The sequence below is a fragment of the Sphaerodactylus townsendi genome, unplaced genomic scaffold (assembly GCF_021028975.2).
Source record: "Sphaerodactylus townsendi isolate TG3544 unplaced genomic scaffold, MPM_Stown_v2.3 scaffold_33, whole genome shotgun sequence".
Classification (NCBI taxonomy): domain Eukaryota; kingdom Metazoa; phylum Chordata; class Lepidosauria; order Squamata; family Sphaerodactylidae; genus Sphaerodactylus; species Sphaerodactylus townsendi.
The window spans coordinates 178,565-205,526 of NW_025950506.1; the positions used below are offsets into that span (position 1 = coordinate 178,565).

Consider the following 26,962-nt stretch of genomic DNA (forward strand, 5'->3'; position numbering starts at 1 on the left):
TTTTGCCCAGCCAGACTTCTGATCGGCTTTGGGAGATCCAATTGTGCAGGGTTGTTGTTTTTTTAAAAAAAGGTTGTCTCAGCAATCAATGTCCCCACAGTGCAAAGATCTTAAGAACATAAGAACATAAGAACAAGCCAGCTGGATCAGACCAGAGTCCATCTAGTCCAGCTCTCTGCTACTCACAGTGGCCCACCAGGTGCCTTTGGGAGCTCACATGCAGGATGTGAAAGCAATGGCCTTCTGCTGCTGCTGCTCTTGAGCACCTGGTCTGCTAAGGCATTTAAGAACATAAGAACATAAGAACTAGCCTGCTGGATCAGACCAGAGTCCATCTAGTCCGGCTCTCTGCTACTCGCAGTGGCCCACCAGGTGCCTTTGGGAGCTCACCTGCAGGAGGTGAAAGCAAGGGCCTGCTGCTGCTGCCGCTGCTCCCAAGCACCTGGTCTGCTCAGGCATTTAAGAACATAAGAACATAAGGACAAGCCAGCTGGATCAGACCAGAGTCCATCTAGTCCAGCACTCTGCTACTCGCAGTAGCCCACCAGGTGCCATTGGGAGCTCACCTGCAGGATGTGAAAGCAATGGCCTTCTGCTGTTGCTGCTGCTCCTGAGCACCTGGTCTGCTAAGGCATTTGCAATCTCAGATCAAGGAGGATCAAGATTGGTAGCCATAGATGGACTTCTCCTCCATAAATCTGTCCAAGCCCCTTTTAAAGCTATCCAGGTTAGTGGCCATCACCACCTCCTGTGGCAGCATATTCCAAACACCAATCACACGTTGCGTGAAGAAGTGTTTCCTTTGATTAGTCCTAATTCTTCCCCCCAGCATTTTCAATGGATGCCCCCTGGTTCTAGTATTGTGAGAGAGAAAATTTTCTCTCTGTCAACATTTTCTACTCCATCTTAACGTCAGTCACGCCGTGAAGCTGTGTGCATACAAAAAAATATCTTTAATGATACGTTCATTTAAAAAGACTTCCTGTTAAACAGAACTCCCTTCTGAAACGTTGAAGAGTTATGGTTAGAGTTATGCATGACTTCATTCCCTGATGTTTTGTGGTTCGCTCTGGCTCCTAGAACAGTCGTTTTGCGGTTCGCCGCTGAAATCCAAAGGTTCCAAAAAGGTTGAGGATCCCTGACTTAAGCAAATAGAAGCCCCATTCTACTAGGGCCGTGATGGCGAACCTATGGGACAGGTGCCCAAGGTGGCACTCAGAGCCCTCTCTGTGGGCACCAAACTAAAACTTTGGGGGTAGGGTTAAAAAGCAGCAGTCTGGGTGAGGGGCTTCCATTGGGAGGAGTGTGTCTGTCAAGAGCAGGGCAGGCACAATGGTGGGATTCAGGCTCTCGCCCCGATTGGAGTGAACTGTTTGTAAAGGGCCCCCCTCCCCTGGGAGAGAGAGTGACAGGGCTTTTAGTGCCTGGGAGCCCAGGGCGGGGAGGAGAGATCTCGCAAGATCTCTAGGATCGCAGTTCCAATCTCGTTCCCACAGGATCAAAGCAAAAGTACAAAAGACAAAAGGCATTTCGCACCGATAAAGAACTGAACTAAACCAGGCTCCGCCCAACTGGCAGGAAAGGGAGAGGGCCATCCCTTACAGCAGTGGCGTAGTGGTTAAGAGCAGTGCATTCTAATCTGGAGGAACCAGGTTTGATTCTCCGCTCTGCCGCCTGAGCTGTGGAGGCTTATCTGGGGAATTCAGATTAGCCTGTGCACTCCCACACACGCCAGCTGGGTGACCTTGGGCTAGTCCAGGGGTAGGGAACCTGCGGCTCTCCAGATGTTCAGGAACTACAATTCCCATCAGCCCCTACCAGCATGGCCAATTGGCCATGCTGACAGAGGCTGATGGGAATTGCAGTTCCTGAACATCTGGAGAGCCGCAGGTTCCCTACCCCTGGGCTAGTCACAGCTTCTCGGAGCTCTCTCAGTCCCACCCACCTCACAGGGTGTTTGTTGTGAGGGGGAAGGGCAAGGAGATGGTCAGCCCCTTTGAGTCTCCTGCAGGAGAGAAAGGGGGGATATAAACCCAAACTCTTCTCTTCTTCTTCTTGCCCACCCCTCTTGTCAGAATTAGGGCCATTCTGACAGAGGCAAATGTGGGACAGAGAGGTCCACTTCAAAATATTTTATTTTTCTGTTCCTGTTGCATTTTTGTGGGAAGTCAAGTGCTGTGATGACATGTGAAGGACAAACTGCAGATCAGATGGCTGCTCCACAAATTTAGCTTTCCTGAAGTTATCTCACCCTCACACAGCATTCTTGCTCAGGATTGCCTTCCTTGACTGCCTTTTTACTTCTATTTTGTGGTAGTGGTGTTGTTGGGTTTCAGAAAGCGAAAGTTTTACTTCCCTCTCCCCCCGCGCCCCTCCCCCTTCCCCCGCCAGGCTCCCAGTGTGATAATAGTGTAATTATTTCAGGGATATTATCAGCATTAAACTTCAGACCTAGTTTTGGGGAAGCAGTGTAATTAACCCTGTTAAGCACTGTTAAACCCCACTGATTTTCATGGGAAGAACTAAAGTGCTATCCTTTACCCGGGAATAAACTCGGTTGATGGCAATGGGGCTTGCTTCTGAGTAAACCCTCCTAGGGTCGTGATTCACCCATTCGAAACGTTGCACGGTTGCTTCAAAGCAAAGCCACCGACTACCACTAAACTTACTCCCGCGTAACACGCACCTTGGAGCCAACCATTTTTTCTAAACTAAAAGCTCAGTATTCAGGTTAAACTGCCGTGTTGGCACTTTGCGATAAACAAGTAAGTTTTGGGTTGCAGTTTGGGCACTCCGTCTCGAACAGGTTCGCCATCACTGTACTAGAGCATCTCTAGAGAGTATGAGGTCGGCAGAAACGATGGTGCGGCTGCCAACAAAGAAAATGAAAACAGAGAAAAGATTTCTAACCTAACTTGGAAACTGCAACACCCACCGTCTATTCTTCCTTCCCTCCTAGAAGAAAGAACAGCTCCTTTTCACTCTTCTCCACCACCACCACCACCAATCTTTTAGCCAACTTTCTCAAAAGATGGCCACTGTATGTTTATGTTTAAGTGTCCATCAGTGGCTTCTTGGACTGGATCACCTGGAATTAATCTTGTAGGTTCGGATGCACTCTACCGAAACCTGTGATTAATAACCTCCCCCCATTCCAACATTTTATTATGTATTTATTAAAATATTTATTCCCATGTGTTCTCACAGGTTCCTCGTAGTTAGGTTACACTAATTATGTGTGTGTGCCGAGAGGGGGTTACTAATTGGTGATTTTGCCACGTGACTTTTGCCTTCGTTACGCCCCTCCTCTCAGCAGTGGCACGCAGAACTGGAAGCAGTCTAGCAGGAGGTGCACCGGCGTGCGTGGCAGCCTGCGCCTGCGTGCATTCGCTTCAGCCCAAGTGATCATGCGTGGCGGCTGCGTCCTTGCCACAGCCCTGCCCAGGAATGCCCCGCCCCCGGAATGCCTGGTCACGCCCCCATCATGCCCCGCCCAGCCCCATTGGCGCTACGCCACAGTTTGAATCCCACCCCCATGGGAACCTGTTACTAAAAATTTTGGATCCCACCACTGGATGGAGTAGGGGGCTTTGTTTTGCCACAGGGACCCAAAATCCTTCAACAGGAAAAAGCAAAATTCTGCAGTCTGAGTCAGTTACATACTGTTACAGCGTTCTTTGCTTCACCCTAGTCATGCGGAGGGCCGAAGAGCTGAAACCCCTCCCTCTGACCCCTGTAAATATTTTTTAGCAATTCTTCCAGCTCCTGAAATTTCACCAGGCCTAGCTTACAGACTTTGAAGCAGCTGTGCAGCTGGAAGTTTGCTTCGTATCGTTTCAATATAAAAGCAGTAAGTCTAAGGCCCCTTCCGCACATGCCAAATAACGCACTTTCAATCCACTTTCAGGGCTCTTTGCAGCTGTGCAGAATAGTCGAGTCCGCTTGCAAACAACCGTGAAAGTGGATTGAAAGTGCATTATTCTGCATGTGCGGAAGGGGCCTTTGGAAACCGAATGGCTCATTGGGATGCAGCTTTCTGCACTTTTCCCATGCTTTAGATCCATAGCCTTCTGAAGGCTGCCAACCTCCAGGTGGCGGCTGGGTGTCAGAATCTCCAGGCGAAAGAGATCCCACTGAAAATTTAATCTAGATACAACCAAGTTTCAAAAGAATCGGCACTTTTTCATCCAGGTTCCAACATCCTCACTGAAGACGTCTAGGCCTGTCCCTTGGGGAGCGGGGGGCGGGGGGTACCTACTGTCAGGGGTGCAATTGTTAAGCTAGCAGCACCAAAATTTCAGAGTATCTTTAGAAAACCCTCCTGATTATACCAGCCAGGTTTGGTGAAGTTTGGTTCATGGGAGCCAAAGTTATGGACCCTCAAATGTGCAGCCCCCATCTCCTATTAGCTCCCATCGGAAACAATGGGGGATGGAGCCACCCCCTTTGGGAGTCCAGAGCTTTGGACTCCTGGGACCAAACTTCACAAAACCTGGGTGGTATCAGTAGGAGACTCTGCTGATGATACCACCCAGGCTTGGTAAAGTTTGGTTCATGGCGGACAAAGTTATGGACCCTCAAATGTGTAGCCCCCATCTCCTATTAGCTCCCATTGGAGTTTTTTTTCCCCAATAAGGTGCATATACAAGCAGGTCCCAGAAAATCCCGTGATAAGGGGGCGGGGAACACCAGAAATGTGACTGATCTGTGTTCTGCCATTCAGCACTGGGGAGATTGGCAGTGGGGAGATATTTAAGGTGACTCTCCCAGGATTAATTGTCAGGGGGAAATCGCCCATCAGTTCCCCTGGAGAAAATGGCCCTATACGCCACCGAGCTCCCTCCCGTCTCCAAACACCCAGGCTCCACCCCCAAATGTTCAAGGATTCCCCAAACCGTAGTTGGCAACTCTACTTGACTGTTATATTTTACAAGGTGAAATTCTGGCACTGAAACTGTATTCCAGCCGCGATTCGTCCCTGAGGGCTGAGTGAGAAAGCCCGAGCCTGACTGATATTTAGCTCAGCAAAAACTTTTCCTGCTGATGACAGCTTGCTTGCCTTTCCCAGGAGGACGCCAGTGCTCTGCCAGGAATTTTGGGCATGGCTCGTTGGTGTGCGAATGTGGCGCCTCCTACTGCGACACATTAGAGCCCGTCTCCCTTCCTCCCTTGGGCTCTTTCGTCAAGTATGAAAGCAACAAGGCTGGGAAGCGCGTGGAGCCCAGCGAAGGAAGAATGCAAGAGGGGCCTCCACAAACAGGTAGGTTGGTGTGCTGTTTAAGACTGCCTCCATGGTGCTCTATCTCCATTTACCGATGCTCTGTCTCCATTTAGCGATGCTCTGTCTCCAATTAGCAGTGCTCTGTCTCCATTTAGCCATGCTCTGTCTCCTTGCAAATCTCTATCTCTGTGCAGTCTGTCACTTTGACTGCTAGTCGTTTCTCTTTTTGGCTGTGGTTCCACAGATATAGAATGTGAGCAGAATCAGTCACTCTGAAGAAATTAAAGAGTGATCCTTCTCGGTTATTAAATGACGCACTTGAATCTCAGCCGGGGGCCATACGCTTACATTTTTTGATAGTATCCACAAAGGTCAAGCAGTCCCCATTTTAGAAGAGGGATTCTCTCCCATATGAGAAAGGGAAAATCAACACAGAACATCTAAGGAAGTCCTGCTTTGACCAAGAATTTTGAATAGTCTATGATACCAAACATATACAGCTTTCCTGGCAGGAATCAACTGATTGTTATGGGTTTTCCAATCTGCGTGGCAGTTGTCTGGTAGTTTTCGCTCCTAACATTTTGCCCGTATCGACAGCTGGCATGTTCAGAGGCATGTCTCTGAAGTTGCCAGTCATTGATGCAGGTGAAACATTAAGCACAAAACCTACCAGACCACGGCCACACAGCCTGGAAAACCCACAACACCCAGATGATGAAGAAAAAGAGTTTGGATTTATACCTACCCATTTATCTTCCGTAAGGAGACTCAAGGTGGCTTACAGACTCCTTTCTCTTTCTCTTTCCACAACAGACCCCTTGGGAGGTAGGAGGAGGGGGAGAGAGTTTGGAGAGAACTGTGACTATCCCAAGGTCACCCAGCAGGCTTCATGTGTAGGAGTGGGAAAACAAATCCACTTCACCAGATAAGAGTCTGCTCATGTGAAGGAGTGGGGAATCAAACGTGGTTCTCCAGGTTAAGGGTCCACCATTCTTAACCACTATACCATGCTGCCTCTCCTGCTTGAACTTCTTGTTCCTGTCTTAGATGAATAACTTTTTCATTGTCTAGGATTGCTACAAATATTTAGAAATACTTAACGCAATCTTCCTCTCCTCTCAATCCTAATTCCCGTAACTGAAGGATAACTGGTTTGGGGAAGGATTATTCAGTACCGATCCTGCCTAAAATAGCATTGGCATCACATGCTGCAGTGTCACAGCGCAGGCATCTGTTCCGGGTGTAATTCATCCTAGTCTCGGTTGTTATTGTTGGTATGTGCAAATGCAGGCCCAATGCAGGCCTGTTGTATTCATTGCCTCGGGACTCATCACTAAGATGGGCCTAGGAATCTATAAGTCCTGGAGGGAAAGCCTTCTTCCTAATGTCGCTCCCTCTTTCCCCCCAGCTCATCTACAGCTGAAGCTCAAGACGTCTCAGAAATATCAGAAAATCAAAGGCTTTGGTGGGGCTCTCACGGACTCTGCAGCAATCAATATCCTGGCGCTGTCCCCAAAGGCTCAGACGAACCTTCTCAAATCTTACTTCTCGGACCAAGGTAAGAGCCAGGGAAAGGTGGGCTGGCACTCCTGTGCCTCGAACAAGACGGGCCAGCGGGAATTAGAACGGTTTTGCCGGTTTAGCTGCTTTATAAAGTCCCGAGAACGACCTCACAAGAACAGCCATTTCAGATTCCCTGCTAGAATTGCCAATGTCCAGGTGGGGCCCGGAGTCCCCCCCCAGAATTCCAACAGATTTCTAGACCTCACCGGTCAGTTTCCCTAAGGAAGAGGGCAGCTTTAGAGGGGGAACTTTGTGGCATTATATCCTGCCGAGGTTCCTCCCTATTCCTAAACTCTGCCTCCTTTAAGGCTTCACCCACATGTCTTCAAATTTCCCAGCCTGAAGATAAGCTGATTTTAACAACAACAACAACAACAACAACAACAACGTAGCCTTTATTGAACATAAGAACATAAGGACAAGCCTGCTGGATCAGACCAGAGTCCCTCTAGTCCAGCACTCTGCTACTCGCAGTGGCCCACCAGGTGCCGTTGGGAGCTCACCTGCAGGAGGTGAAAGCAATGGCCTGCTGCTGCTGCTGCTGCTGCTGCTCCCGAGCACCTGGTCTGCTCAGGCATTTGCAATCTCAGATCAAGGAGGATCAAGATGGGTAGCCATAGATGGACTTCTCCTCAACAAATCTGTCCAAGCCCCTTTGAAAGCTATCCAGGTGAGTGGCCATCACCACCTCCTGTGGCAGCATATTCCAAACACCAATCACACGTTGCGTGAAGAAGTGTTTCCTTTGATTAGTCCTAATTCTTCCCCCCAGCATTTTCAATGTATGCCCCCTGGTTCTAGTATTGTGAGAAAGAGAGAAAATTTCTCTCTGTCAACATTTTCTACCCCATGCATAATTTTATAGACATCAATCAAAACAGTTTACAACCAAAATAACATTTATACAGAGCAAAATTACCATCGTTTAATATAAAAAATTTCCCTTTACTGAAACACCAATCACATCAGACAAGAACTTAGCAACTAAATCAGACACATCCTGGTTAAAACCATCTAAAAATACTTTATTCGTTGCTCATCAGTCATATCCACATTTGTAAATTTAGACGAAGCTCAATGTTTATGCTTTAACTGTTCCCTGTTTGGGCAGTGAAACATAGGCCCCTTCCGCACACGCAAAATAATGCATTTTCAAACCACTTTCACAACTGTTTGCAAGTGGATTTTGCTATTCCTCACAGCTTCAAAGAGCACTGAAAGCAGTTTGAAAGTGCATTATTCTGCATGTGCGGAATGAGCCATAGTGTGCGCTAGCGTTTCCACTTGTGCACTAATACAGGGGCATAACCTTTCAGACCTTGACATTTTCTGAAACCTGCCCTCAAATAAAGCAGACGGCAAAATATTAAATCTTGCTAAAGAAACTGCACGGCTTAATTTGGGATTAATCATGCAGAAAAGATAATGGGACGTACAACCCTTTTCTACAACTAAAAGTTGATTTACAGATGAGCAAGTTGAATTTGCTGCTATTAAAGATCTTTGGTAATCCCATTCTGAAAAGCTGTCTTTTACCAGCTTTTTAGCCTCAAGATAAGTTAGCATTTCGACTTCGTTCATGGATCTACCAGTTTCTGTGATTTTTGTCAACAATTTCCCCATGCCAAATTGAGGTGTCTAGTTCAGACAAGAGCAAGTTAGTGAAACTTCCTGCTTTGGAAGGATGACGGCTTTTTAACCAGTAAATTACCACACGGATCCAAGCCAAGGTAGTTAGAGAGGATAGGCCTAATTCAATGCATAGAGCTCATAGACGTAGGGGGGGGGTTTCTCGGGGGGGTTTGCACCAGGCTCCATTTTCCCTCTATGCCTCTGCCCAGAGGGGAGGGCAGGGGAGGGCAGGGCAGGGCAGGGCAGGGGAATCTGTCATCCCTGACCTCGGAGAGCTGCTTTTATAAGCGCTAGGCCAGGGGCGGGGCTTGGGGAGGTGTGGCCATGCCCTAGGGGCGGGTGGGGTGAAGGTTTGGTGAAGTTTGGTTCAGGTTTGGTGAAGTTTGGTTCAGGGGGTCCAAGGTTATGGACCCTCAAAGGTGTAGCCCCCATCTCCTATTAGCTCCCATTGGAAACAATGGGGGATGGGGGTACCCCCTTTGGGAGTCCATAGCTTTGGACTCCCTGGACCAAGCTTCACAAAACCTGGGTGGTATCAATAAGAGACTCTCCTGATACCTGCCAGGTTTGGTGAAGTTTGGTTCAGGATGTCCAAAGTTATGGACCACACCCCCGAACCCCACCCCCATAAAAAATCTATACCTACGTCCCTGATAGAGCTGCGTAAGGCACGCGGTTTGGAAAACCCACAATCCTGTGTAAAAATTTAGAATGCATAGTATTTATATTGAAGGAGAATAAGAAGACGCTGAAGGAGTATTTATTGAAGGAGTATTTATATTGTATTTATATAGTATTTATGACAATATAGTACTTATAGTACAATATAGTACTTATGACAATCATTAAGTGCTGTACCTTATGATTCTTGACAAATGTATTTTCTTTTATGTACACTGAGAGCATATGCACCGGAGACAAATTCCTTGTGTGTCCAATCACACTTGGCCAATAAAGATTCTATTCTATTCTATTCTATTCTATTTATATTGAAGGAGAATAAGAAGAGCAGTAGTGGCATAGGAGGTTAAGAGCTGGTGTATCTAATCTGGAGGAACCGGGTTCGATTCCCAGCTCTGCCGCCTGAGCTGTGGAGGCTTCTCTGGGGCATTCAGATTGGCCCGTGCACTCCCACACACGCCAGCTGGGTGACCTTGGGCTAGTCACAGCTTCTCGGAGCTCTCTCAGCCCCACCCACCTCCCAGGGTGTTTGTTGTGAGGGGGGAAGGGCGAGGAGATTGTCAGCCCCTTTGAGTCTCCCGCAGGAGAGAAAGGGGGGGATATCAATCCAAAACTCTCCTCTTCTTCTTTTAATTCAGGAAAAACACAGCGCTCGGGTAGAATGACCGGCTGCAGAGGACTTGTTTGCCATTTTGTGATCCACGAGTGTCTTATTTGCTTCTCTTGCAGGGATCGAGTACAACTTAGTCCGCGTCCCCATGGCGAGCTGTGACTTCTCTGTGAGGCTGTACACGTACGACGACTCCGAAAATGATTTTGAGCTGAAGAACTTCAGTTTGACGGAGGAGGATACCAAAATGAAAGCAAGTATTGCTGTTGACTCCACTCCAGGTAGCCTACCCCATCCCAGGTAATGGTCATTTGACTCACGACATGGGCGAACACCAAGAAAATGGTAAAGAGTCCCTGTGTTACTCTGGCGTAGCAAAACAAAACAGAAGTCCATTGGCATCTGAACGAATAACAAGTGATTTCCTTACGAGCTTTCACAAGTCGCAGTTATTTTCCGCACAGAACGTTTAAAACTGTTTTGCAAACTCTTAAAAAGAAACTGTGGCTTTTTTTATTCATATATATCACAGAAAAATAAAGCATTTCTGGTGACAGCTAAACATAAGAACATAAGAACAAGCCAGCTGGATCGGACCAGAGTCCATCTAGTCCAGCTCACTGCTACTCGCAGTGGCCCACCAGGTGCCTTTGGGAGCTCACCTGCAGGAGGTGAAAGCAATGGCCTTCTGCTGCTGCTGCTCCCGAGCACCTGGTCTGCTAAGGAATTTGCAATCTCAGCTCAAAGAGGATCAAGATTGGGAGCCATAAATCGACTTCTCCTCCATAAATCTGTCCAAGCCCCTTTGAAAGCTGTCCAGGTGAGTGGCCGTCACCACCTCCTGTGGCAGCATCTTCCAAACACCAATCACACATTGTGTGAAGAAGTGTTTCCTTTGATTAGTCCTAATTCTTCCCCCCAGCATTTTCAATGGATGCCCCCTGGTTCTAGTATTGTGAGAAAACTGTTCTTTTTGTTGCTATTTTATTTTCTGGGAAGAATCCTCAAAGCTATGCAGACTCGAAATCTGTACACCTTGCCAATTCTCATCTCGTGTCTCCGTAGCTTCGAGGATACCTCCCGGGAAACAAAAAAGGAAAAATACACGCTCGTATATACTGAGGCTGAAATGCAATTTTAAATTCCCCTTGTTGTGGAGTCGTCTTAGCTTAAATTTTAAAAAAAAACCACACACACAATCCCTGCCATTCAAATTCTTGTTATAGCAGTTAGCATGCTGTTATAAACAGAGCTGAAAATGGGCTCAAAGACCTTTAGAAACAGCTGGGTCAAGCAAAATCCACTTACATAAAACCTAAAATGGAAGCCTTGGCTGTAAAAAGCTCTTTCCACACAAACGGCTGCCAATTCTGGGTTAGGAAATTCTTGGGAATCGGGGACAGAATCTGGGGAGGGTGGGGTTTGTGGAGGGGAGTATAATGCCGAAGAAGAAGAAGAAGAAGAAGAAGAAGAAGAAGAAGAAGAAGAAGAAGAAGAAGAAGAAGAAGAAGAAGAAGAAGAAGAAGAAGAAGAAGAAGAAGAAGAAGAAGAAGAAGAAGAAAGAGGAGGAGGAGAAGGAGGAGGAGGAGGAGGAGAAGGAGTTTGGATTTATATCCCCCCTTTCTCTCCTGTAAGGAGACTCAAAGGGGCTTAGAAGCTCCTTTCCCTCCCCCACCCCAACAAACACCCTGTGAGGTGGGTGGGGCTGAGAGAACTCCAAAGAACTGTGACTAGCCCAAGGTCACCCAGCTGGCATGCGTTGGAGTGCACAAGCTAATCTAGTTCACCAGATAAGCCTCCACAGCTCAAGTGGCAGAGTAGGGGATCAAACCCGGTTCTCCTGATTAGAGTACACCATGCTCAAAATCCTTTTGAACCTCAAACGCAGCTTTTTTTCTTCCCTGGGGGATCTCCAGGCCCCGCCTGGAAGCTGGCAACCGCACGACACCCTAGATCTGCTAGCTAATGAAAATGCTTGCCAGCATTCCAGCCACAAGCCAAAGTGCCGAACTCTACTCACTATCATTATTTAACACCTGCCCAGCCTGTATAGCACCGGCTAGCCTGATCTTCTCAGATCTCAAAAGCTAATCAGGGTCAAACCTGGTCCGTACCTGGATGGGAGACCCCCAGGAATGGCAGGCTCACGAGGTGGAGGAGGCAGGCAATGGCAAACCACCTCTGAACATGTCTTACCTTCAAACTTACCTACGAGACCGCATCACCCCATATGACCCTGTACGGCCTCTTCGTTCAGTGGAGGCCAATCTACTGGTGGTCCCTGGCCCCTCAACGATGCAGCTGGCCTCCACGCGGGCCAGGGCCTTTACGGCTCTGGCCCCGGCCTGGTGGAACGCTCTCCCTCCAGCTGTCCAGGCCCTGCGGGATCTCGGTGAGTTTCACAGGGCCTGCAAGATCGGAGCTTGTTCCGCTTACCAGGCGCTTGAGTGGTCCAGCTGCTGATGGTGCCCCCTCCCCTTTTGTTGGCTCCTTACATCTGGGCCTTCTGTCATCTAATGGACCTCACTGCCGTTCACTCCCTCTTAAGGGAGAGTGATTCTCTTTAAAAAAAAAAGGAGGGTTGTCCGGGATCGCCACTTATTATATTATTTCCCATCATGCTTCCATGTATATTTAGTCTTTATTGTTCCTACAACTGCCTTCAAGGTTGCCTTAGTTAGCATTTCCTATGACCAAGCTTATCAGACTGTAGTTGCCAGCACCCACCGGAGCCCCCGACAAGAGGCGGCATATAAAAGCCAAGATGAATAGATAGATTAAGACAGATAGATAGTATTAGATGAATAGATAGGATAGATAGAATACAGATACGACCAAGACAGAATAGATAATGATAGATAGGAATAGATACAGATAGATAGATGGACAGAATAGGCTTCATTAGATAGATAGATAGATAGATAGACATGACAGATAGACAGACAGACAGGATGGATGGATGGACGGACGGATGGACGGATAGACTTGGATCGGACGGATGGACGGATAGGACGGACAGGACTTGGATGGACGGACGGATGGATGGAATGGACGGACGGACGGACTACTGGACGGACGGACGGATGGACGGATGGATGATGGACGGATGGATGGGGGTCGGATGGATGATGGACGGATGGATGGATGGATGGATGGATGGATGGATGGATGGATGGATGGATGGATGGATGGATGGATGGATGGATGGATGGATGGGATGGATGGATGGGATGGATTGGATGGATTGGATGGATGGATGGATGGATGGATGGATGGATGGATGGATGGATGGATGGATGGATGGATGGATGGATGGATGGATGGATGGATGGATGGATGGATGGATGGATGGATGGATGGATGGATGGATGGATGGATGGATGGATGGATAAACTGCCACTAGGGGCCGCCATAACTCAGATGTGACTTCTTGTTTGGGGACGGGGGAGTGCTGGTAAATTAAGGGTCGCCCTATAGACCAGATGACTGCACTTCAGTTCATGCTAATGACCAAGACCTCCCCCCCCCACCCCAGATCCCTATTCTTCAGCAAGCCCAAGCTGTGGCTCCAAAGCCCATTTCCCTCTACGCCAGCCCCTGGACCTCACCGACCTGGATGAAAACCAACGGAGCCATGACGGGCCGTGGGACCCTGAAGGGGAAACCGGGGGACAAGTACCACAAGACCTGGGCCAACTATTTCATCAGGTAACAGTGCTTAAAACGGGTGCCGGGTTGTGACCACTATTGGCATCCCCAACGGCAGTGGTGGGATCCAAAAAATTCTAGTCACAGGTTCCCATGGTGGTGGGATTCAAACAGTGGCGTAGCGCCAATGGGGCTGGGCGGGGCACGACAAGGGGACATTCCCGAGGATCTGGGCGGGGCATTAATAATTTCTCTGTTACTGTCAAAAACTCTTACTGTAAAAAAAAAGTTCCTAATTTCCAGCTGGTGTCTTTCTTCTGTCCCATCATTTAGAAAACTTCATTGGCAAAGTCCCATCGTAAGTGCATGCCAACAGAAACTTGATCGACTTCTCCCTCTAATCGATGACCTGTCAAAGCGGCTTTTAATACTTCTCAAGTAAATACTTAATTTTGTTTCTAGAAATCAAAAGAAGGATACTTTCCTTAAACGAGGAACTTGACCGTATTTCTAAAACATGTTTTTAAAACAGCCCAACAGGGAGAATGATCCCGTTTTCTACCTTCGCTGACCAGCCACATAGGAAACAACGGGACTTTATGATTTTTGGCCCTAATGGAATTTCTAACGGAAAAGCAGACCCAATTAGTCACCCCCTCTCGGCACACACAGATAATTAGGAACCCACTCTCGGGAACTGGTGAGAACCTGCTGGATCCCACCTCTGCCCAACGGCTATTTCCGCATCTCGGAGAAGCTCTCTTTTTATGCCACCTGGAAACTGGAATAGTCGGCTTAGATTCAGTAGGCAGAGCCCAGGAGATTCATCTCTGGACTGAATGAGCAAGTAACTTTTACAAGGAGTGGTTTCGGATAGATAAGAATTGCACCTCCCTGTTCAAAGGCAGTCTACCTCTGAATGCCTATCAGAGGCGTATCTAGGGAAAATGTAGCCCGGTGCAAACTCTGAGCCCCCCCCCACCTCAGTATGGGTAGCCACCCTCCCCTACCACCATCAAACAACTTTTTTTGCACCAGGTCTTGAAGTCCGTGTATGGACCCAGGGGAAGGAGGAGGGGCCTGGGGGGATTTCCCCCCCCATGATAAAATGGCCACAGCCCAGAGACATTTGACCCCATAGGTCCCCCTGGGCAGCATGCCCCTTGTGCCTATCAATGCAGAACAGAGGGTAGTTGTTTACTTCCTGCCCACCATATGGGTTTCTTGGAAGTATCCAACTCCCCGGTGTTAAAAACAGGAAGCTGGAACAAACGGACATCTGTTCTGATCCAGCAAAGTCATTCTCGCTAACTGTGGTCAATTCCGCACAGCAGTTGTGATAAAGGAACCCGTTTTCCTTTTTCCCTTTCACACGCGTGCCGTGCAGGTGTCACCTCTACCTGTGGGTTCTGTGGGGCAAAACTTGGAATGAGTTTGCAACAACAAATTTAAAAAAACAAAACAAAATGGTTTGCTTTCTTAACATATAACATCAAACATCAACATTTAACATCAAGGCCCTGTTCAGGTTGCATTTTCAAGTCCTTATATTTACAGTCTGCTGATACTGCCAAGTCCAATTCTTCTTTGCAAGGGGGTGGGCTCCTGAAGACTCCAAGGGCTTGGTGAACAGGATTCAACATGAGGAAGGTTTCCAGGAGAACTCTCACCCATTACAACCACAAAAAAGAAACCCTGAAACAATAAACTCCAACATTTACAACATAGCAAAAATAAGCAACTACCTTCCCAGTAGTTCCCAACAACATTGCAGTTACCTTAACAAGGTGTTAAGGGCTTATACAACCAAGGTCCGAGTCTGGTAGCCTCGTCTCCTCCAAACTACATGAGCTCTGCAGCCTCTTGCTGCTTTGAGTCTCCACCCCTTTCTGGGTCAACCCATTCTGAGCATGGGGGTGACACAGGCAGCAGCTGGAGCTCACAGAAACAATCCGGGTTGCTTCCACGCCTTCTTTCAGAGATGGTTTATATAGCAGACTGCACTCGTTATATTTGCCCTATGCAAAATCCACCTGTAATAGGTATAGAAACTCCATATTTAGGAGCAGCATATCTTTGAACAGAGGTCTCCGACTTTTTGAGACTGGGGAGCCCTTTTGCCATGCCGAGAGGAAATGGCTGGAGCCGCCCGAAAACTGCTGCCACTACCAGAGGGGGCGGGACCAAATGGAATATCCTCTTCCTTATACCCCCTGGGAAGATCCTCTTCCTTACACCCCTGTTCCACCAATGAGCAATGAAACAATTGCTCTCCACCAATGAAACAGCCCTCCTGTCCCACCAATGGACACCTGTCCTTTGAATGAGGGCAGCCAACAAGGCCCGCCTTACAATGGCCCCACCCACTTTCTGAAAAGCTCCGGGGGCACCAAGGGAAAGTCTGCTGGCCACCTGGGTGCTTGTAGACAGGGGCGTATCACCCAGCGGGACAATGGGTCAAATGTCCCCAGGCTGCAGCCATTTAGTCACCTGGGGGTGGGAAATTGCCCGCAGGCCCCTCCTCCCTCCCCCGGGTCCATGCATGGACTTCAAGACCTAATGCAAAAAAGTTTTTTGGTCATGGTGGGGGAGGGCAGCTGCCCATACCAGGGCATACCTCAAATTTTGCACCGGGCTACATTTTCCCTAGATACGCCTCTTGCAGGTACCATGTTAGGGAACCATGCCCTTGAATATTAGATGTGAGGCAGAGGTGGGATCCAGCAGGTTCTCACAGGTTCCCTAGAGTAGGTTACTAATTATATGTGTGCGCCAAGAGGGGGTTACTAATCGGTGATTTTGCCACGTGATTTTGGCCTTCGTTACGCCCCTCCTCTCAGCAGTAGCGCGCAGAACTGGAAGCAGTCTAGCAGGAGGTGTGCCGGCGTGCGTGGCAGCCTGCGCCTGCGTGCATTCGTTTCCCGTCCAAGGACCAGCGCAGTGGCTGCATCCTTGCCACAACCCCACCCAGGAATGCCCTACCCCCGTCGTGCCCCACCCAGCCCCATTGGCGCTACGCCACAGTTTGAATCCCACCACCATGGGAACCTGTTACTAAAATTTTTGGATCCCACCACTGATGTGAGGACAGAGAAAAGGGGAGGTGGGTGTTGCCTTCATACCATGTTTGGGGGGTTTCCCCAAGTATCTTATTTCCTCATTCTGCCTAAAGCCCACTCTGAGCTCCGTCTCTCACCCACCATTTCCCTGCTTACAGGTTCTTGGACGAATACGCCAAGTACAACCTGACTTTCTGGGCAGTCACCGCCGGGAACGAGCCGACGGCTGGAGACATCGTCTTCTACCCGCTCCAGTGCCTGGGCTTCTCCCCGGAGCACCAGCGGGATTTCATTTCCCAAGACTTGGGGCCAGCCTTGGCCAACAGCTCTTACAAGGGCATCGAGCTCATAATTCTCGATGATCAGAGAATCATGCTGCCGTACTGGGCCAAAGTGGTGAGTATGCCGATCCCGGAAGAGCCCCCGTGTCACTGGTTAGGGTTCAAAAGGAATAAAGAACGTGAAAAAAGATTTATATCCCACCTTTCTCTCCTGTAAGGAGACTCAAGGTGGCTGACAAGCTCCTTTCCCTCCTTCTTCCCTCAACAAACACCTTGTGAGGTAGGTGGGGCTGAGAGAGTTCTGAGAGAACTGTGACCAGCCCAAGGTCACCCAACAGGCTTCATGCGGAGGAGCAGGGAAACTCATCTGGTGAACCAGACAAGCCTCTGCTACTCAGAGCAGCAGTGGCATAGTGGCTAAGAGCAGTGGCTAAGAGCAGGTGCACTCTGATCTGGAGGAACCGGGTTTGATTCCCCGCTCTGGCGCTTGAGTTGTGGAGGCTTATCTGAGGAATTCAGATTAGCCTGTACTCTCCCACACATGCCAGCTGGGCTAATCACAGCTTTTCGGAGCTCTCTCAGCCCCACCTACCTCACAGGGTGTTTGTTGTGAGGGGGGAAGGGCAAGGAGATTGTAAGCCCCTTTGAGTCTCCTACAGGAGAGAAAGGGGGGATATAAATCCAAACTCCTCCTCCTCCTCCTCACTCCTCCTCCTCCTCCCTCCTCCCTCCTCCTCCCTCCCTCCTCCTCCTCCCTCCTCCTCCCTCCTCCCTCCTCCCTCCTCCTCCCTCCTCCTCCTCCTCCTCCTCCTCCTCCTCCTCCTCCTTCTTCTTCTTCTTCTTCTTCTTCTTCTTCTTCTTCTTCTTCTTCTTCTTCTTCTTCTTCTTCTTCTTCTTCTTCTTCTTCTTCTTCTTCTTCTTCAGGTGGAGGAGTGGGGAATCAAACCCAGTTCTCCAGATTAGAATCCACCTGCTCTTAACCACTACACCACACTGGGTGGTGTAAGGGAGGACATATGCTCACGGACGGCATATTTTGTGCCCTTAGAGGCCCCGTATCCCACATATGTAAAATAATGAATTAATTTGGAACGTTACTATGGCCGATTCCGCACAGCAAATGACTAATGGATTGAAGCCGTGATAAAGGAACCCATTTTCTTGTTTACCCGTCAAAATGCATCCCGTGGAGGCACCACAGAATCACAGAGTTGGAAGAGACCCCCAAGGGCCTTCAAGTTCAACCCCCTGCCATGCAGGAACACACAACCAAAGCACTCCCGACCAGTTGGAACCCATGGAACTAATCTGGGTTGCTTTCAAACCTTCACACAGAGACACTTCTCTTTTCTTCATTACCGGCAAAACATGCGTAGCTACACAGGCATGCAGAGATAACCCCCCCCACACACACACACAGAGAGAGAGAGAGAGCCATACCAATTGCACCACAATAAGACCAGCTGCACCTGCGTAGCTACGCAAACGCAACCTGCAAAAAAGAAAAAATTAAGGAAAAGGGGCCTCCCTGGGCAACAGCAAGCATTTTCTCCCTCACCCTGGAGGGTGCCGTGAAAGGGACGCAAATAAACCATCTCCTGCCCGGCCATTTGCTTGTGAGCGGCCCCAATCCCAAATTTTTGCAAAAGAACCGCTAGTTTAGCCATCTTCAGAACACCCCTTCAAAATGAGGAGATTCCTAATCATCAGCGGAACATCTCGTAACTTTACCTCCCCGTAATGAAATGTCAACTCCTAGACCTGAGCAAGGCCCCGACACAAAGGACGTATTGGCCAGCAGCTGTAACATCAGCACTCTGCTTGTTTCTAGGTTCTCAAAGACCCTGCAGCCGCTCAGTATATTAACGGCATTGGCATCCACTGGTATTTGGATTTCCTGGCCCCCATCGACTTGACCCTGCCCATCACCCATCACCTCTTCCCCGAGTACTATCTCATCTCCACCGAAGCCTCTACTGGCTCCTACTTTTGGGAGCCCCGCGTGGTGCTTGGAGGTTGGGACCGTGGCAGCAAGTACAGCCACAGTATTCTTGCGGTAAGCTTTCTGCAGCTGGGGATAAGTAAACTCTGGCTCTGGGGCTATGTCTTTCTTTGGGTCATGGAGATTTTATGGCATAAAAACCTGGTGGAGAGATATGTCAACTTTGGCAGAAGAACCCAATTTTCAGCATCAGAGACCGCCTGCAGTCTTTGTTAACCGCTGCAAATTGTAATTGCTTTTGTAACTGGCACTTGGTTGGGGAATTCCTTGAGATTTGGGAGTGGGCCATACAAGGGGAAGTATTAGGGAAGGAAGGAAACTCATCAGGAATGTGAAACCATAGAGTCCACACTGCTATCTTCTGGGTCTCCACTACGGAGCTTTTTGAAGATAAATATATTCAACAGAGATACTTAGTAGCAGAGATGCGGAAGCAGTCTCGTATGGAAAAGAAGATAGCCAGAGACACTTTGAATTGCTTCCGTGTTTCCCCGAATATAAGACAGAGTCTTATACTAATTTTTGCTCCCCAAAATGGGCTATGTCTTATTTCCAGGGGATGTCTTATTTTTCTGTGTTCTGTTCGTCAGGCATGCTTCCAAACAAAAACTTTGCTATGTCTTACTTTTGGGGAATGCCTTATATTTCGCACTTCAGCAAAACCTCTACTATGTCTTATTTTTAGGGGATGTCTTATATTCGGGGAAACAGGGTTTTTGCATAAAAAATAGTTTACTAGCTTAAAGGAAGGGTTACAAGGAATAAAAGAACAAATGCTGTACTACTCCCGTGGTGGCGAACCTTTGGCACTCCAGATGTTATGGACTACAATTCCCATCAGCCCCTGCCAGCATGGTCAATTGGCCATGCTGGCATGAGCTGATGGGAATTGTAGTCCATAACATCTGGAGTGCCAAAGGTTCGCCACCACTGTACTACTCTGTTACATATTTACAGCAGTAATTACAATCTACGTATTGCTTTCTATCGGCTATCTCGCCTCATGACTCTGAACATGGGCTGTTGTTACCGCAGGTTCGGGGGTACAGACCCAGAGGCAAATGAGCCAAACCGACAAAAGAATAAAATTAAAGAAATAATTTTATTCAGCCCAACAGGGGCTGCGCTAGAATCAGGAGAGTCGCGCCCAACTGGTCAAAAACCAAGGGCTTATAAAGGGTACAAGCCAGAGTACATCGAAAGAGATCAAATGACCAATTGGTGCAACTAGAAGTACAGCCTAAGTGTCACAATTAAGTCATCAATATGCCAATAGGCCAGGAGATGTTCTTAATGTTCCCAAAACATGCAGAGATTTACATCCGTTGTTTGACCTGATTTAGCATATTTCACACTATTGACATCCTGTTCCTCGCATGTTCCTGCTTTCTTATCTGAATGTGCCTTTATGACCCTGACTTAACCTAAACAAAAGAAACTATGGAGTATCTCAGAACCTTGGTGCCAGGGAGGGTTTGTCTCTAGGCAGAGGAGAGGGGTTGTTTTCTTTATCATTGGGATGCCTGCATTCTTTAGCATGATTTAAAACAAAAGGGGTCTTTTAATGACACTATGAATTCCATTGGGCCGAATGCTAATAGACAGGGCAGAGAGCCTACGTGGTTTCTCGCTTAGCGGATTATGGCTGCTGCCATCCGGGGCATGACTAGGAAGAGAAAAATATATTTTTCTCTTCTGCGCTTACACTGTGAACGAAATAAACAGATAACTTTATAACTTTAGATATACATGCTTGCTAACATGTAAGCAATGGTGGTCTGACTGACCAATGGCTAATCCATGGACCAAGTCATAGAACAGTAACCTCAGTAGCTTCTTTACATGCAGACAGTTAACGCCTTAATAGCTGAACTGTGACAGACCCTTGCAAATACAAACACCTTTTTGGATTCACCTCAATGCATTTTCTTGTGGCACCCAAGCAAAGTTTGGGACTGGTTGCTTCACGGTCTCTTGATTTTGCAGAATCTCAACAACTATGTCACAGGCTGGACGGACTGGAACCTGGTTCTGGACATGGAAGGAGGCCCCAACTGGAGCAGGAACTACGTGGACAGCCCGATTATTGTTGACGCAGCCAACGATGTCTTCTACAAGCAGCCCATGTTCTACCACATGGCCCATTTCAGGTGAGACCCTTTTGCTGTCTGGCAGCATCAGGGCCGGAATTTGGGACTTTGGCCACCCTCACTCCACAGGAGGGCTACTAATGGGGCAAGGAAGGAAGGAAGGAAGGAAGGAAGGAAGGAAGGAAGGAAGGAAGGAAGGAAGGAAGGAAGGAACACTCAGTTCACCTCCTCATTCTTATTCCTCCCCTTTCTTCTCCCCGAAGACATTCTGGGAACTACAATTCCCAGAATTCCTGGCATTAATTGGTCCAGAGTCTTAAGTCAGTGAGTTCCATCTCGCAAAACTTTGTGACGGAAGAAGTCTTCAAGGTGTCCTTGGACTCTTATTTTCTCCCTTCCTGGATCTGAATTGCCCTTTCTTCTGTGGCCTACGTATCCAAACACACTGCTTGAGTTCTTTGTTTGCAGAGATAGAGGGAATATGGCCTCCTAATATCTCTCTAAAGCCAGCAAGGCAAAAATGTATTGATCAATTCATTAGAATATTTCTGTCCCACCTTTGTCCACTGTCATTGGAGGCTGGTGTTTTCAGGGGTGAAGCAAAATCTCAAATCCCCATCATAGCAAATCCCCCATAGTTGTGGTTGTGGGATCCCGCCCTTCATTGATTTGCTGTTCTGCTCATATAGTAAGTTCCTCCCAGAGGGGACTCAACGCATTGGCATCCAGAGCAGCAGATGGAACGGCTTAGAATATTCGGCTTTCCTGCGCCCGGACGGTTCGGCAGCTGTGGTGGTCTTGAACAGGTGAGTGTGTTATGTTTGTTTATTACGGTCATTTGACCAGTCCGGAAAGGTATCAAAATATTAAAAACTCTGGGGTGCTGTGTGGTTTCCGGGCTGTATGGCCGTGTTCTAGCAGCGTTCTCTCCTGGCGTTTCGCCTGCATCTGTGGCTGGCATCTTCAGAGGATCTGATGGTAGGTATGGAAAGCAAGTGGAGTATATATACTGTGAGGTGAAAAGGTGAGGCCATCTGAATAGAGTAGCCTGGCATGTGAGTCACAGAGAAGTCTGTAGCATGGGAGTAACAATGACGCTAGCAAGGTCAATAGGTGAATGGATCTGAATAGAAGTATCGTGGTCTTTGTTCCCTTTGAGTGCTATAGTCTATAGTTGTCCTGTGTTTCTGTGGAGCTGATCAGTCACTGTCTTGATTCTAGAGTTTTTCAACACTGGCAGCCAAATTCTGTTCATTTTCATAGTTTCTTCCTTCCTGTTGAAATTGTCCATGTGCTTGTGAATTTCAATGGCTTCTCTGTGTAGTCTGACGTAGTGGTTGTCAGAGTGGTCCAGAATTTCTGTGTTTTCAAATAATATTCTGTGTCCAGGTTGGTTTATGAAACCACACAGCACCCCAGTGATTCCGGCCGTGAAAGCCTTCGACAATATATTAAAAACTCGATTGACAGGATAAAATCATAAACCATAAAACTAAAACTATTCTACATCAGTACAATCCAGCTATTGGAAATTCCCGATTAACTTATTAACTATACAGCGTGCAAACCTAGCAGCTGTCAGCATAATCCGTTTATCCATACTAGTTGTCAATACAGAAACAAGGGAAAGCTAGCGTGGTGTAGTTGTTAAGAGCACGTGCACTCTAATCTGGAGAATCGTGTTTGATTCCCTGCTCTGCCATTTGAGTTGTGCAGACTTATCTGGTGAACCAGATTAGCTTGTGAACTCCAATAAGCCCGGTGCATGGTGCCCCGCCCCACCCCCTTATATCTCTGCCACTGGTTGTGGGGAGACGTGCGGAGCTTGTAAACTGCCTTGAATCTCCTTATAGAAGATAAAATATATAAATTCAAACTCCTCTTCCTCCTCTTCTTTCTTCTTCTTCTTTGGCTAGTCGCAGTTCTCTTGGAACTCTCCCACCCCAACCTACCTCACAAGGTGTCTGTTGTGAGGAGAGAAAGGGAAAGGAGTTTGCAAGTAACTTTGAGTCTCCTTACAGGAGAGAAAGATGGGGCATAAACCCAAACTCTTATTCTGCAATAGCACCCTGTTATTTTTGCGGGGGGGAGGGGGGGCAAGGAAGGTGATTTGAGATCCTTTTCGGTAAACCCAGAGGTGGGATCCAACCAGTTCTCTCCACTTCTCTAGAAGTGGTTACTAATTTTTTCTGAGTGCCAAGAAGGGGTTACTAAAGAAGAAGAAGAAGAAGAAGAAGAAGAAGAAGAAGAAGAAGAAGAAGAAGAAGAAGAAGAAGAAGAAGAAGAAGAAGAAGAAGAAGAAGAAGAAGAAGAAGAAGAAGAAGAAGAAGAAGAAGAAGAAGAAGAAGAAGAGGCGGAGGCGGAGGCGGAGGCGGAGGCGGAGGCGGAGGCGGAGGCGGAGGCGGAGGACGAGGACGAGGAGGAGGAGGAGTTTGGATTTATATCCCCCTTTCTCTGCTTTAGGAGACTCAAAGGGGCGTACAATCTCCTTGCCCTTCCCCCCTCACAACAAACACCCTGTGAGGTGGGTGGGGCTGAGAGAGCTCCGAGAAGCTGTGACTAGCCCAAGGTCACCCAGCTGGCATGTGTGGGAGTGAACAGGCTAATCTGAATTCCCCAGATAAGCCTCCACAGCTCAGGCGGCAGAGCTGGGAATCAAACCCGGTTCCTCCAGATCAGAGTGCACCTGCTCTTAGCCACTGCTCTTAGTCACTACGCCACTGCAGCTCCCTGGAGGGACTGGAGGTGCGTGTGTGCGGCGCCGCCACTGTTTGAATCCCACCACCTTCGGAACCTGTTATTAACATTTTTGGGATTCCACCACTGGGCAAACCCCTTTGAAATTCCTTTTGGTAAAGAAAAACAGTGTATTAAAAGCAAGTTTTACTTCTTGCCAAGGTAACCCTTTTCTCACAACCAGATGTATCAACCTGTATCTGAGCCTCGGCATTTTTTCACTGCCGGCTGATCCCCTTCTGTTCTTTTTCCTAGGTCCCCCAAAGACGTACCTTTTGGCATCACCGATCCCGGCGTGGGCTACATCCCGGCTGTGGCGACTGCAGATTCCATCCAGACCTACCTGTGGAAACGGCCCGCGGGCGAAGCGGAGCAGCCCAGCTCCAGATAACCACGGCGCTAAAATGTTTGCTTCACTCAAGAAGGGTTAACACTGCTGGGTAGATTTGGGGCCAGGGTCCTGCGGAGGGGTCTGTGAACAGAAAGGCCTGCATGAACCAGGACGAGGTGGTCGAGAAGGGGTGCCCAAAACCCCAAAATGCCATCGTGACCAGAATTGGCACAGTAAATATTCTCAGGGTGCCCCGTCCTCCCTGCCCGCTTCCCCCTGGTTAGTCAGCGTTAATCTATCATCACTCTCCGTGTCCTCCTCGTTGGCTCAGAGTTTCCTCCAGTCTTCAGACATTTTCATAGAATAAACATTTTTCTAGAAACCTATTTGTCCTCGGCTTTTCTTTGGCGTCCTTGTCATGCCCCCATAGAAGCCTTTATTATTTCCCCTATTAAGTATCAGTTCCCCCTATAGCCAGTGGTGGGATCCAAAAATTTTAGTAACAGGTTCCCATGCTGGTGGGATTCAAACTGTGATGTAGCGCCAATGGGGCTGAGGTGGAGGCTACGAGGGCGGCCGGGCATCCTCGGCCAGGCATTCCTGGGCGGGCTGTGGCCAGGACGCAGCACGCCATGCGCGGAGTCCTTGGGCGGGAAACTTGGAATGCGCGCGAGGCGCGTTATAGGCCATGCCACTGCACTGCCGGTGCACCTCACTGCTAGATCAAGCTTCCCAGTTCTGCGCGCTTATCATGCTGAGAGTGAGAGGAGGGGCGTAACTAAGGCAAAGACCACGTGGCAAAATCACCAGTTAGTAACCCCCTCTCGGCACACACAAATAATGAGTAACCTACTCTCGGGAACCTGTGAGAACCTGCTGGATCCCACCTCTGCCTATAGCTAGCATGGTTTAGTTCCTTCAAAGGGAAGGAATTTTAGTTAGCCCCTGTCCCTTTAGGAAGTTTCCCAAGAGGCAGTCTTCCTTTATTACCCAGTAATCCCCCTGTTTAGTCAGGCAGGCAGTCAGTTCAAGGTGCCTAGGGAGTTGGAAGGCAGCAGTATTTGTCACGTCCAAGGTGTATAGAGAGCATAAAGTTAAGGTTAACAGAGAATAGTATCCAGATAAAAGACTCAAGGAACCTAAAGAAAACAAAGACAAAAAGTGGACTTTCTTGAAAGAACCAAGAAAGAATCAAGTCTATAGCTTCAAGTTTGTTCCACTCAAGCAAGTACTTTATTTTAGACAGACCCTGGGAGGAGTTCGGGTCTCCATTCTCCTAAACAATAAACCTTTTATTTGAACTGTTAAGCCTTGATTGTGACTCTCCCACCCTGTCCTGGCCAAGCAAGGGCACCAGAAATAGTGTTTCTTGGGGAACAGAATTGTCCTGTTTGGCGTGGGAGCGAGGGTAGGCTGGGAATAGGCTGCCGAACAATTAACAAAAAACACAAACACACACACACAGTTCTATACTTACCAGCTCATTTACCTAAGTGAATTGAAAAGTGAATCAAGAAGAAGAAGAAGAAGAAGAAGAAGAAGAAGAAGAAGAAGAAGAAGAAGAAGAAGAAGAAGAAGAAGAAGAAGAAGAAAGCAGGAAGAAGGAAGAAGGAAGGAGGAGGAGGAGGAGAAAGAGAGAGGAGTGAGGAGGAGGAGGAGGAGGAGGAGGAGTTTGGATGTATATCCCCCCCTTTCTCTCCTGCAGGAGACTCAAAGGGGCTTACATTCTCCTTGCCCTTCCCCCCTCACAACAAACTCCCTGTGAGGTAGGTGGGGCTGAGAGAGCTCCGAGAAGCTGTGACTAGCCCAAGGTCACCCAGCTGGCGTGTATGGGAGTGCACAGGCTAATCTGAATCCCCCAGATAAGCCTCCACCGCTCAGGCAGCAGAGCAGGGAATCAAACCCGGTTCCTCCAGATTAGATACACGAGCTCTTAACCTCCTACGCCACTGCTGCTCCTAAGTGCACTTCTACCTAAAACAGCTGTGAACACAAAGCTTCCAAAAATACAAAATTGCAAAAAAATGCAAACCGTTAACAATATACGTATATAGAATATGCAATTGTATGCGCAATTATGATCTAGGAATTCTTTTTGTATTTAACTGTGTAATGAAACACAGTACATAGTAATAGTCAGCATACATAAGGGACTTTGGTTAGTGGTCATAATAGCTGTACACTGTCAGACTCTCGAACGTGGAAATAGCAGAGACGGTAGGAAAGTCCAAAAGCAGTTTATTCCATGCAAAGAGTAACAATGTATAGCAGGATCTGAGCTAGAGAGCTCAGATCCAGGACTTATATCTTTCAAACCCCCCCCCCCCATTCCACCCCACACCAAATGTCCATTACAGTTTCTACTGCTACAAAGCTATAAAGAACCTGGGAACCTTTCACACCTCTTTGAAGATGGGCTGGCGCCAGGAGATTGCTAACAGGAGATTGCTAGGAAGGGAAGAGGGAAACAGGAAAACAATTGCAAATCACACACAGCAAGACATCAAGATACTGACAGGCATGTTCCTGACATACACCTTCTTCGGAGTGCCAAAAAATCCAAAATAAGGCATTCTACAACGCCATTTGCAATAATCAGACGTTTTCATGAGCACTTCCTCAGTAGAATGCTGTGACCATTAGGTACAGTAGTAGTTCTCTGCAAACGGGTACTTCAATGCCATGTCAACACAGCAACTTTCAAGAGTTCCTAAAGTATTTTTAATACAGGACACGATCAGGTGTAGTACTAGGTTGCTGAACCCCATGACCTGTTGCCCTCCATCACTAGAAGCCATGGAGGGAGTAAAACTCTAAAAAGGGGCAAATAAGGCCTCTTCTTGGGGTTGCCAACATCCAGGAAGGAGCTGGAGATCTCCCAGTAGATCTCCCAGGAGCAGCAGTGGCGTAGGAGATTAAGAGCTCGTGTATCTAATCTGGAGGAACCGGGTTTGATTCCCAGCTCTGCCGCCTGAGCTGTGGAGGCTTATCTGGGGAATTCAGATTAGCCTGTTCACTCCCACACACGCCAGCTGGGTGACCTTGGGCTAGTCACAGCTTCTCGGAGCTCTCTCAGCCCCACCCACCTCACGGGGTGTTTGTTGTGAG

At 48.1% G+C, this 26,962-nt stretch overlaps 1 protein-coding gene across 1 annotated transcript in view; it reads left to right on the forward strand.

Annotated features, from left to right (window-relative positions):
• Positions 1 to 24,222, forward strand: part of LOC125425365 (lysosomal acid glucosylceramidase-like) — a 45,247-nt gene extending 21,025 nt beyond the window's left edge. Inside the window, exons 3-11 of the mRNA XM_048482979.1 lie at positions 5,069 to 5,260; positions 6,630 to 6,779; positions 9,827 to 9,960; positions 13,243 to 13,415; positions 16,573 to 16,810; positions 18,527 to 18,751; positions 20,684 to 20,847; positions 21,477 to 21,593; positions 23,779 to 24,222. Coding sequence (XP_048338936.1) covers positions 5,069 to 5,260; positions 6,630 to 6,779; positions 9,827 to 9,960; positions 13,243 to 13,415; positions 16,573 to 16,810; positions 18,527 to 18,751; positions 20,684 to 20,847; positions 21,477 to 21,593; positions 23,779 to 23,914 — 1,529 coding nt within the window. The 3' untranslated portion in view covers positions 23,915 to 24,222. The remainder of the gene's footprint in view (positions 1 to 5,068; positions 5,261 to 6,629; positions 6,780 to 9,826; positions 9,961 to 13,242; positions 13,416 to 16,572; positions 16,811 to 18,526; positions 18,752 to 20,683; positions 20,848 to 21,476; positions 21,594 to 23,778) is intronic.
• The last annotated feature ends 2,740 nt before the right edge of the window (positions 24,223 to 26,962 follow it).